Source organism: Capsicum annuum, chromosome 12, assembly GCF_002878395.1.
Source record: "Capsicum annuum cultivar UCD-10X-F1 chromosome 12, UCD10Xv1.1, whole genome shotgun sequence".
Taxonomy (NCBI): domain Eukaryota; kingdom Viridiplantae; phylum Streptophyta; class Magnoliopsida; order Solanales; family Solanaceae; genus Capsicum; species Capsicum annuum.
The window spans coordinates 14639977-14652864 of NC_061122.1; the positions used below are offsets into that span (position 1 = coordinate 14639977).

At 33.3% G+C, this 12888-nt stretch overlaps 1 protein-coding gene across 1 annotated transcript; it reads right to left on the reverse strand.

Annotated features, from left to right (window-relative positions):
- Positions 1 to 6885: 6885 nt before the first annotated feature.
- On the reverse strand, positions 6886 to 9676 carry LOC107849698 (cytochrome P450 71D7-like). Its single transcript, XM_016694256.2, has 3 exons — positions 9284 to 9676; positions 8397 to 8926; positions 6886 to 7893 (listed from the first exon to the last, which is right to left on the reverse strand). The coding sequence occupies exons 1-3, from the start codon at positions 9645 to 9647 to the stop codon at positions 7282 to 7284; spliced, it is 1506 nt and encodes a 501-aa protein (XP_016549742.1). The 5' UTR covers positions 9648 to 9676; the 3' UTR covers positions 6886 to 7281.
- Positions 9677 to 12888: the final 3212 nt, after the last annotated feature.

A 12888-nucleotide genomic window follows, 5' to 3' on the forward strand; every position in this document is an offset into this window, starting at 1 on the left:
GGACTAGACTATGATGAAACTTTTAGTCCAATTGCAAAGCATACAACTGTATGAGTCTTATTAGCACTTGCAGCTTGTAAAAATTAGAATTTGTGGCAAATGGACATGAAGAATGCATTTTTGCATGGGAAGCCGGATCGGGAGATCTACATGGACCATCCAACCGGCTTTCAAAATCAAGATTACCCCGAGTATGTGTGTAAGCTATGGAAGGCACTTTATGGATTAAAAAAAGCACTGAGGGCCTGGTATGGTAAGATTGTTGAATTTCTTACTCATAGTGGATATTTGGTGACTAGTGTAGATGCTAGCTTATTCGTCAAAGCTAAAGAAGAGAAAATAGCTATTGTACTAGTATATGTGTAATCATCACAGGAGATTATGAAAAAGAATTTTTTCGAACTATGGAAAACTTGTCAATTCATTTCCAAATGAAAGAACTTGGATAGCTCAAGTATTTTCTTGGCATAGAGGTCAGTTACTCTCAAGAATGAATATTTCTCCATCAGCAAAAATGTTCCAGAGAGTTTCTAAAGAAGTTCAAAATGCTTAAGTGTAAGCCAATCTCGACGCCAATAGAGCCAAATTCCAAAATATGTGCTCATGAAGGGAATGATTTAGAAGATGCTACAATGTACTGACAGTTGGTAGGAAGTCTTATTTACTTAACTTTAACAAGATCAAATATCTCTTTTGCTAACTTTAACAAGATCAAATATCTCTTTTGCAGTTGGTATGATGATTCGATACATGCAACATCGAAAGAAACCTTACTTGGAACCAGTTCTCCGAATTCTGAGATATGTGAAAAATACGCTGTACAAAAGAGGTGAAGATTGTAAACTAGTTGGTTATTGTGATGCTGACTATGCAGGTGACCATGATACTCGACGCTCAACTACCGAGTATGTTTTCATGCTTGGTTCAGGAGCAATTTCTTAGTGTAGAAAAAGACAACCAACAGTGTCCTTGTCAACCACTGAAGCGGAGTACCGAGCAGCAACAATGACAGCTTAAGAAAGCAGTTGGCTTATGCAACTATTAAAGGACTTGCATTAACAAGTGTTGTATCCAATTCCTTTGTATTGTGATAATCAGTTAGCAATCTGCTTGGCTGAAAATCCAGTTTTTCACGCAAGGACTAAGCATATGGTGATACATTATCATTTTATCAGGGAAAAAGTCTTGCAAGGAGAGATTGCTTTGGAGCATACTAAAACAGAACATCAAATTGCAGACCTATTCACAAAAGGTCTAAATGTCAACAAGTTGGAAAGTTTTTGCCAGCAGTTAAGCATAGTTAATACAGGGAGCTGATGTCGAGAAGCGGTGTCAAAGTTGTACAACATCAGCTTTGTTTAAATTTGACCAAGTTTGCACTAGGCTATCATTTAGCTTTAGTTGTTAGGCTGTTATTTTAAGTACGTTAGTGTTTTCCTGATATTTAGAGTTGCAAATAGTTGGTCCTAAAGTTTAGGAGAGTTTGGTTAGCGCTTTGTTAGTGGTTTAGTAGGATTACGAGTCTATGTAATTTGCAATATTTATTTAAAGGGTCATCAACAAGGAATAAAATAGTTGTTCAGTTTTCTCTGCAGAATATATCTTTCTCTTGCGGCTCTTCTTTATTGAACGCATTCCTTCTTTAAAGCTATTCAATTATATTCAAGTGGGTTCAAGTTATATAATCTAAAATATTAATAATACTTATTTTTTTATTCTCATAATATCCCTAAAAAGTTATTTTTGAGGTAGTATTTTTTATTCTAAAATAAATGAAAAATGTGTGTGTGTATGTATATATATATATATATATATATATATATATATATAATATAAGGGAGGATCCCTTGTTTTGGTCGTCCTCACATCTGCAGCGCACCATGGACATTGCTACATGTGCAGATGTGTGCAACTATTGCTTTTTCCTTCCCCACATTATTTTGCTTTAAACCATTTCACTATGTGCTTTTATAATTGATTTAGATTGCAACTTTTTAAGGAATTTTTGGTCCCTTTTAATGTTAATTTTCTTACTTATACATATTGATAAATTTTGGTAGTCCTTACAAGACTATTTTAGTAATTTTAATTAATTTATTAATTCACTAAACTTATGGCATGTACTTGATAAAGATAAAACTACTTTATTTCTTTGTTTGCCAAATAAGACTTTATATGTGGTGTTATATAATATGAGAAATCATTATTGAGTTTTTTCTTGAATTCTTAATTTTTTAACTATTTTTATTTAAAAAATAAAAATAGGGAGGAAATTACAAAGTAGAGAATCAAACCTTCACTTATAAGGTGAGAGTTCAAGCTGACAATCAACTGAATTATTTAGATTTATCTTTTATTTAACTAATTGATAAATCTTTTAACTAACTATATAAGACTATATTTATTTCTGATGAACTGAGTATGATTCTCAATATTTCCTAATTACTTTTTACAAATTGAATAAAAAAATTTTATGGACAAATGAAATTATCAATAAAATATTTTAAATATTTAAAGTTAAAATTATTGATAAATTTAAAAATGAAGGTAGTAGTATCAATTAAGATCAAACTATTTTTAAAATATCTTTTTTGATTAATTGAGAATTACTATTCTTAGGCATACACTAAATATAAAAAGCTAATAGATTCTCAAAGTTCATTTTGATGAACTTAATTTTTTTCGCTTAATTTAAAGTAAAACTTAGCTTAAATTATCATATTAACCAACTTAAATTCTTGTCACATGAAATTATGAATAAAACTAAGAATTAATAAATATCTGAAGAAATATATTTTCTACTTTTAGCTACAAAATGTATGTTCATAATTTCATAAAAGTATCAATGTTTTTCAATTTATGATTTGTGCGAGTTGTAATTATCTTACATATTTAATTATATTATTATATAAAATATTAAATTATTTGAATTTGGGCCCGGGCTTAGCACGGGCCTTATAAAACTAGTATATATATATATATATATATATATTAAGAGAGGGCACTGAATTCTCAGTTCTTAGGACGCAGACTTATAGACTTATATGCACGAACAGAGTGAAGATCTCTCAGACTAGTATGATGGTTTTTAGCGCGAGGATAGTAAGTTGTTACCTTCCGTCTGATGTGAAGAACAAAAGCCTTGAAGCCAACTATGAATTGGGAAGGAGGCCAAAAAAAACCATTAGCTCAAACGACCACATTAGCTGTTGATAATCATGAAAGTAGACAGGCTAGATCAACAAATAAATCAGTACCACAAGTATGATCCAATGACGCGATATTTTTTTTTCGTGCTACTTATAGAAAAGTCAAAAAATGTAGACTGACTAGACCATGATGGGCGAGGGTATTGTTCAGTCTATAACGAAAGTAAGTATATCCATCAGAGCTTCCTTTGACAGTCCTGTCCAAGTCATTGCTCAAGAAGGAGAATATAGGCTGCAATTGTAAGTGCTGCTCAACAAATGAGGAAGACTGACTGGCAGATGCTTTTCAATATCTTTCGACCTTCATGCTCATATAACAATCAATAGATCTTCACCTTCGATACTCTAAATTTAGTAAACAACGGAAAATCACATTTCAGTAATAAATTATATTAAGTAAACTGCCCTATTACATCAATTTATACGCAATTTTTCACACGTTTTCGCACTTATAAGTCAACAAAAAGGCCCTAAATGCACGAAAAAAAAAATCAACTAGAGCTTGTAGTAGAACATACAATGCAGAAGATTCAGTTTGAGCAAAACTTCAACTGATTATACATTGAAACACCTGAAAAATTCACATTCTCAAACTGAAAATTTGAAAAATTTGTCACAAAAAAAGAAATCCAAATTAACATGAAAATGAAATCAAATGAAGACTTGCCGGTTTGACAAATCCAATTGTCAAAACTAGTTGAAACCTAACAGTATAGAGAGAGAAGCTTGTCAAATCCATCACCGAAGAAGAAATCAAAACGCGAAAACAAAATCAGATGAAGATTTCTTATAATATAGATGAACATTCTTTTTTTGTTGTTTAACTACGAAATTTTGTTTGTCGCTAATTCATCTTTTTCTAGTAGTACAAAATGTCTACTCCTAATTAAGCTCTTCTTCAGGTCAGGGTCCAGGCCTAACATTCCTCAACAAACTTTGTTGGATTTTTATATTTAAAAAGAACGTCCATTGTATCTGATATTTTCATTTTTTTCTGGTCTAATTAGAGATATACGCATCAGACCAAAATCAAGCATTGGATTTTAAAAAACTGTTAACCAGTCCTTTTTAAGATGAATTATTTTTGAAGAATAAAACAGTACTTTTTATCATTTAGATAAAATAGAAGTCTAAATTTACTTCATCTTAGATTTTTGAAAATCGGAATAAAACATTGAATTTGGAAAGATGAAATACTCTTTAAAGACTTATTCCAGGAAATAATCAAATCACAAAACCCCAACTAGATACTATCACTTAAATTCTAGGGTAAAGCCGTTTGTGCTACATTCGTAAGTTTTTCATGTATTGCGTTTGTTTGTCGGGGTAGACACAATAGCTACATGGACCCCTTCCTTTCAATTGTTGCCAGCACTTTCGCGGCCCAAGCCAAAAAAAATTATTATGAATGGCTTGATTTTACCTTAGTGTTGGTAGTTAATGTTACATCGGGCACAGTAACCTAGTATTGTAATTGGAAGTGCGGTAACATGAAATTGTTTTTAAACATTTTATTCGTTTTTTTTTTTTTGAAGAAAAACATTTTATTAATCTCCAAACTACTTCCAAGTACAAGCCAAACCCCTACAGCTATGCAAAGCTACTCCGACTTACTATCTAAGAAAACAGTAAAACTATTCGAGTATGCTTTCTATCCGGCCTCGCTATTGTATGTTGTATACTGTGTATGTATCTATCCCTCCTGTATGTGCAGTCTTGCTTGATCAGGGAGCTGCCAACACTATCTCTCTGCATCCTCGCCCCTTTATGTTCCTAACCGCCCTCCTCCAAATGCCCTCCAGTATCCCCTATAAGGGTAGGGGGATAAAGCAACAAGATCCCTGTGTCGTGCACCCTTTCTCAACCATGTTTGCCCAACTTGCAAACATTACTGAGAAAATACGCACACTCAAAAAATAGGTGTAGCAGATTCCTCATATGCACCACATAGCAGCCACGTATCATTTTGCCTAGCTAATAACCATTTTGGCTATCCTTTGTGGGCAGTCTCTTGACCAGCGCTAGCCAGCATATAAAGTTGTGCTTACCCTAACGGGTCATGGGCCTTTGTCCCTTTTTATGTGGATAAAATGAAGCTCAATTTGGACCAATCCACTTTTGTCCATAGGCCCATTACTATGGGGCATATATATTTATCTTTTTTAGGTCTTATTCATCATCACAAAAGAGAGTTTTCAGCAGCCTAAGAGAGAAAAACAAAGCTGATTTTCGCACCTAAATTTCAGCCACAGCTGTCAACTTCAAATTGTGATTCCCGCTTCGTTTCTTGTCCGATTGAGCAGATTTTTGGACTGATTGTTCCTCTCATCTCAATCCTTGATTAAGAACTAACGGAGCTTGATTTGGTGGCCTGTAGCTCCTGTTCTTCATTCCCGAACAGTAGCTGCATTTTTTGTGCTTTCACTCCTTTATTTCTCTAGTGTTTGGTACTGTGGATTATGTATTGTTTCTTGTTGTTTGGCATTTGTTTGGTGGCCATTTTGGAGGACAATATTGTAACTCTTTGGTGATTATAGTGGAGGTTTTGGTCCCGTGGTTTTTTACTCTTCACACTGAAGGGTTTTCCACGTAAATCTTGTGTCTCGTGTGATTGCCTTTATTCTTGTCTTGTTTTATTTGGTTGAGTTGTTTGCTGTATATTACTCTATTTTGCTTGGGTTTATTTGTCTCCTCTTGCTTCAAGTTGAAAGGAAAAGTTTAATCTTGGGTATTTTCCGCTGTTATCCTGTCGGGCTTTTTGATTGTGTGCTCATCTTTCCTAACAAACCCCACACCCAGTTATACTTTATTTTCCCCTCTTCTCTACTTGTACCAAATTATTGTTTCTGAATGTATGATATTGTATTATTGTCAAATGCTACATTGAAGAAATTTAAGATTAGTTGAACAATCTGGATTCAATATCAATCACTGCTTCAGAGAGTCCGGCCAACCGACATGCTGACAAATAGCAAACTTCAGCCACAGCATTGATGAAATCCAAACCGTCAACTCTTTTGCTGATCTGCCAAGAAACATCTGAGGGCTGATTGATATGGAAACTTGAGCACGAAGCCGAGTATGTTAGGGATCATTGTATTCGATTAAACTGATAAAAAAGTGAGATGTTTTTTGAACAAATTCCTGGGGAGTTATACCTAATATTCATGTCTAATGTAGCATAATAATTAAGAAGTTTTAATTACTCTTATCTGTTGTATATATGGCAGCTAAATGAATAACTATGTCCTCTTGGCTCCTGCAATCGCACTTCTTATTTTGCTTTTACTCCATTTTAACTGTTCCGTCATGATTCACTATTCATTTTCTTTGATGTCACTTGAGTTTTGTTCCATTCCACAGGGTTAGTATCTCCATGCACATTAAATAAAAATGAACAAAAAATGTTACTCCATTAGATTAGACCTGAAGCTAACTGTCATGATACATTCTCAGTTTATTTTTATGGTTAACAAGATGTTATATCAATTATTTAATGTAAAAATTACACAAATACACTATTTATGTTTTCAATATTACAAAAAATTCCAACTCTCTAAACATATTACAAAAATCCCAACATATACACAGAATGTTATGTACATGTCGTCTATGTTATGTATATTAGTAGGGAGAGAGAGTAAAATAATTAAAAAAAAAATGGAAGAGAGTGTAATTACTTGCAAAAGAGTTGGTATTTATGTTATTTATACTTATTTAATATGCATCAATGCATATGAGTGGCAGTAAAAGTCTGCCGGAATGAAGGATAAGGGGGAGGGGAAATACTAGTACTCGTAGTATTTCTATTACATTAACGATACATTCTTATTTGCAAAAAGATACATTCACTAGAAACCGATAAACCTAGAACACCAGAAGAAAGATGTCTGCCGGAATGAAGGATAAGGGGGAGGGGAAATACTAGTACTTGTAGTATTTCTATTACATTAACGATACATTCTTATTTGCAAAAAGATACATTCACTAGAAACCGATAAACCTAGAACACCAGAAGAAAGATGACAGAAGAGTACAGGATAATATAAGAACTTTAAAAAGTTGATGTTGGCTAAGGTTGATAAGGAGTGGCGATCAAATAAAGGTCACTTTTTCTACCGGCAGCTATTCCAACTGATTCAGTCAAGTCCAAGTCTCTTGGTTCTATTCCAGTAGGGAGTTTCCAATCGAAGTGATAAAGCAATTGAGCTAGAGGCAAATAAACATTAGCTAAACCAAATGATATTCCGGGACAAATCCTCCTCCCACTGCCAAAGGGAAGATATTCAAAATTATTACCAAGAAAGTCCACAGAGCACTGCTCAAATCTCTCTGGAATAAAGCTTTCTGCGTCATCCCAATATTTAGGATCTCTTCCCAATGCCCAAACATTGACCATGACTTTGGTCTTCACAGGAATAGTATAGCCATTTATGCATGTCTCTTCCCTACATTCTCTTGGGACCAAAAGTGGAACTGGTGGGTGAAGCCGCAAAGCTTCTTTAATAACTAACTTTAAGTATTTCAGCTCGTCCACATCATTTGTATCGAACGTTACTTTGTCTCTAAAGGCGTCTCGCACTTCTGCTTGAGCTTTGGTGAATGTTCTTGGATTTTTCAACATTTCAACCATAGCCCATACAATTGTTGCTGATGAAGTTTCTGTTCCGGCTGTAAACATGTCCTGCAATTTATGAGCCAATTTATTAAATTAAACAGCACACATGCTATTTCCATTGCTAAGCTGACATTGTACATGCTCTTTCCTCATCTAATAACTTTTTTGACAAACTGATTTTTACACCAGACTTTTGAGATAATATTGTATATGGTCATTGATCAACTAATGATAGCTCTCATAGAAAGTCACTCAAATTTATTTTATAATCCAAAAGTACGTCACTCAAGTACTATTGATATTTCAATTGAGACGTTACCTAACCAATTCAAATGATTATTTATAGGAATCAATAGTTGAGTAACTTTTGTGTTATAAAACAAAGTTGAGTGACTTTCTATAAGAACTATCCATAGTTGAATGATCATCGAAGATATTATCTCCATACATTACACATCAAAAGATTAGCATTCCATATCAGAAATTCTTAGTAATTACTACTACATCTGTAGTTATGGAAGTATTCTATGGTTAAATACGTAAGAACAAGCATAGTATTCAACACTTACAATAATAACAGCTTTGATATTGTCGTTGGTGATGGAAAATTGAAGAGCTCCATCCTTCTTAAGTCTTAGTAGGACGTCAATTAGGTCTTCACCTCCTAATGCATCATCACTCCTGTGAGTTGAAAGATTCTTCTTGTGCTCGTTGATGACATTCTCAACAATTGAATCTAACTTACGGTGGGAATCTAGAAGTTTTTGCTTTGCGCCACTGAGAGAATGAAGAAACTTGTATGAAGGGAAGATGTCAGCCACATCAGAGCCTCCTGCTAAGCTTAGCACTTCACTAATTTGTTTAAAAAATATGTCTTGCTCCTTTAGTACTTGCCCAAATGCGGATCTGCATGTCATGGAGCTTGTGAACCTAATAATTCTTTCTGTAAAATTAACTAGATCACCAAGTGATGAAGACGATTGGATAGAGTCAATGAGACGAACAACTTCATCATGCCTGATCGAGCTAAATGATCGAACATTCTTTGCACTCAATACTTCCATGATACAAATTTTACGCATTTGTCTCCAGTATTCACCTATATGGTAAAAATTATCAGATGTCAACCTAACAAAACAAATATTGAATGATGATAAATATGACAACGAAGTTGAAATACATCAGAAGAGACATAACAATGTAATATGGTTAATTTGGTCAATTAATAACCGAGAAATTCAAATTTATGTCTCTTCCTAAACAAGACCCCTTCAAGGATTATATTGTGAATACCATAAATTCAGAAGGAAGGATCCTCATTTATTAGGAAGGTATATATAATTTTATTTTTCTTTTGGGAAAGTAAAATCAATGATGGAAATGTACTTTAGTCCTTCAAGAAAAAGTAAAATCCAAATATAGCAAAAAGATATTAGTGAAAACGTTTAACGCTCACCATAGGGGCTAAAGGCGATGTCCTTCCTATCATAACAGATAATGTCAAATGCCAAGAGTCTAGGCCTAGATGCGAAAGCGAGGTCATGGGTTTTCAGTACTTGTTTAGCCATCTCAGAAGAAGTAACAACAACAACAGAAACTTCACCAAGCTGTAGGTGCATGAGCGGTCCATATTTTTTGCATAAATCTCTAAGGACGCGGTGTGGAACTCCACCAGCCATGTGATGCATGCTTCCTATAAAAGGAAGTTTCCATGGACCTGGAGGCAATTTTTTGGTTTGGCTATTTGAGTTCTTCCATTTCCTTACCAAAAAGAGGAAAGATAGAAAAAGAAAGATGGAAGCCAAGCTGAAGAATTGCATTTTGGGAGAGTTAGTAGTGTGTTTTGTGATTCTTAAAAGCTCTGTATTTATAGTGGTGAGAGACACACAACCAATTTTTTCATCTTTTTAATGTAAATATAATATTAAAATAACTTTAAAACTTTTTGGTTTGAATATACACACTTGCCCCGGCTATAAAATGTTTAATTACCTCTACATACATACATGCATATATATCTATATATGTATACATACATATATATATATATATATATATATATGCACATGCACACACCATTAAGAGATTATACCTTATATGCATTAGCTTTCCAACCTTTTCAGCTACCAAATGGGACTTTTTGTTCGACTATGTGCCATCCACATCATTAAAGTATTTTATGGCAATCGAAGCCCGTGACTAGCTACTTCTTGTGTGTTCATCTCCAAGCTCATAACGGTAAGCACATCGAGCAACATAACCATTACTCCGCCAAATGTTTACATACTCATTCGGCAGAACTTGACTTTGATACCAGTTGTTGGGCTCAACAATCCAAAGATAATCTCACATGGTGTGATATTGTCTGTTTTGGACCAAGCACGCATGTTTTTTTCTAAAAGGTCCACACTATTAAGAAATGTTACACCTTATATAAAGCTTTCCAATCATAACGTGAGACTTTTTGTTGGCACGCACACACTATTGAGAATGCTGAGTGATATAGTTTTCCAACACGTGGAATTTGTTTACACAAAAAACTGGGAATTTCCAAGTGGGAAATGGGACTTAAGAGTAATGTTCAATTGAGGCAACTGGGAAAATAACTAAAAGAAGGAAGCTTAATCTGTCTGTTATTTGAGAATTTTCAAAGTTATTTGTTGAAAAATCAACTGCACTCTTAAAATGTACTTAATCCAATCACATATAAATTTAAACGATTGCCTATGTTTTATTTTTTGTTATTCATTAATTTTAACTTTTCACTTGACATATTTAATTAAGACTAGTTTAGTTGCACGTGTAACTTTTAATTATTTAAAATTAGATGATTGTATCTTATATATTGTGAAGATTTTTTAATAAAGAGAAAAAAGTTGAGTTCACTTATAGATTTTATTGTAAGCACACATATATATTTTATGACAAAAAATTTCAAGTAGTTAATATACAATACCTTTTTTCCTTGTTGCTTGAGGCTAAGAGAGAGGCATCGATTTGAACCATATTTATAGTATGATTATTTTTTTCTATATTTAAAATCTTTTCTTATTTTTAAAGTTAAATCCTTAGAAAATCTTGGATTTCTTACTAAAAACTTTTAAAATTTTGGTACTTCTTATATTTTTTTTATTCTAACTATTTATATTTATTTATAGATTTTTCAAACCATCTTAAAATCAACTTTAGTTGATTTAGAATTCTTAAATTAATGAAAAGGGTATTAATTTTTATTACTTTTGTTGATTTCTAATAAGGAAAGATTTACTATATGTATGTTGTACACATATTTCTTTCTAATAAGTAAAATTACTTTCAAATAATACAAATAATATTAAAATAGTGTGAATTACATTAGAACTGAAGGAAAAATTGCTAGTCGAAGACTTAAAATGGTAAATATTGGGGAACAGTAATAATAATAGTTAATAATATTGAATATTAAATAAATATTATTAAGATATTATTTTAAGTGATATATTAATTATACTTGAGTTGTGCTAAGCATTGTCCTAAGAAACTATTTCAGCAGTGTGAAATGTTTCCCCAGGATTAAACAAACACTTTCCTAATTAATTAGATGATACAGGAATCAACAAAATTATTAGTGCAAATACCAGCAAGTTAAACTATAATAACTAAATTATTAAGCAGGATTATAAGAGAGAAACTAAAGAGGAAATTTAGAATGCTTTTTTTTTTTTTAAAGTTAAAGATTGCAGTAAGGATTGAGGGGCTATTTATAGGTAAGATTTAACTTCTCAAGTACACCTCTTGATAGCCAACAGGCTTAACACCATTAGGTGTTTGAGTTATAGGTCCAAAAACTTCACGTTTGACAAGTGAATTCAATTCAGATTGAATTGCTTCTTGCCATTTTGACAATCATTTCTTTGTTGACATTCTATGATAGATCGAGGTGCAAGGTCCTCGCTATCTTGCATGATTTTTGTTGCAACATTGTATGCAAAGACATGACCCACTACTATTTCAGATCGATTCAAATTAGTTTCAACATAACTTGAATTTATGGATAGTTCCTCATTTTCTCGAGTCTCAAGCTCATTGATTCCTTTAGGAATATCAACTTTGCTCAAATCTTGAGCTTTCATATGAGGATCTTTCGTAGTGTCATCATGACCATTTGTTTTTCTTTTTTTCAGGATTTCGATCCTTAGAACCTAATGGTCTGCCACGCTCCAAGCGTTCTTTAGATTCATTAGCTATGACACTAGTGGATGGTCTTTTAGAGACATCAATTCGAATTGGAACATTCTCTGCAGGAATATGTGATTTGGTGATCCTTTTCAAATCAGTAAATGCATCAGGCATTTGATTTGTAATTTTCTGCAGATGAATAATCTTTTGTACTTCTTGCTCACAAATAGAAGCATGTGGATCAAGATGAGATAGTGATGGATTTTTCCACAAAATTTTTCTTTTGATGTCATTATCTTCTCCCCCTAATTTTGGAAAAATTATCTCATCAAACCGACAATCTGCAAATCGAGCAGTGAACATATCTCCCGTTGGGGGCCCATCTTGGTGCGGTTTGGTGGTGCTATAGGCACGTATACACCGTACCCAAAAATTCTTAAATGAGATATATTAGGATCTTGACCCAAAACCAATTGCAACGGAGAAAGTTTATGATAATTTATCGGTCTAAGACGAACAAGTGTTGCAGCATGCAAAATTGCATGACCCCAAACAGTAGTAGGCAACTTAGTTTTCATAATCAATGGTCTTACTATCAACTGTAGGCGTTTAATTAATGACTCAACAAGGTCATTTTAAGTGTGAACATACGTACAGGATGTTCCACTCTTATCCCAATCGATAAGAAATAGTCATTAAATGCTTGGGATGAAAATTCTACAGGATTATCAAGGCGAATAGACTTAATTTGATTATCGGGAAATTGTATCCATAATCGTATTATTTGTGCCAATAATTTTGCAAATGCCAAGTTGCGAGATGACAATAGGCACACATGAGACCATCTAGATAAAGCATCTATTAGGACCATATAGTATCTAAATGACCCACTAGGTGGGTGAA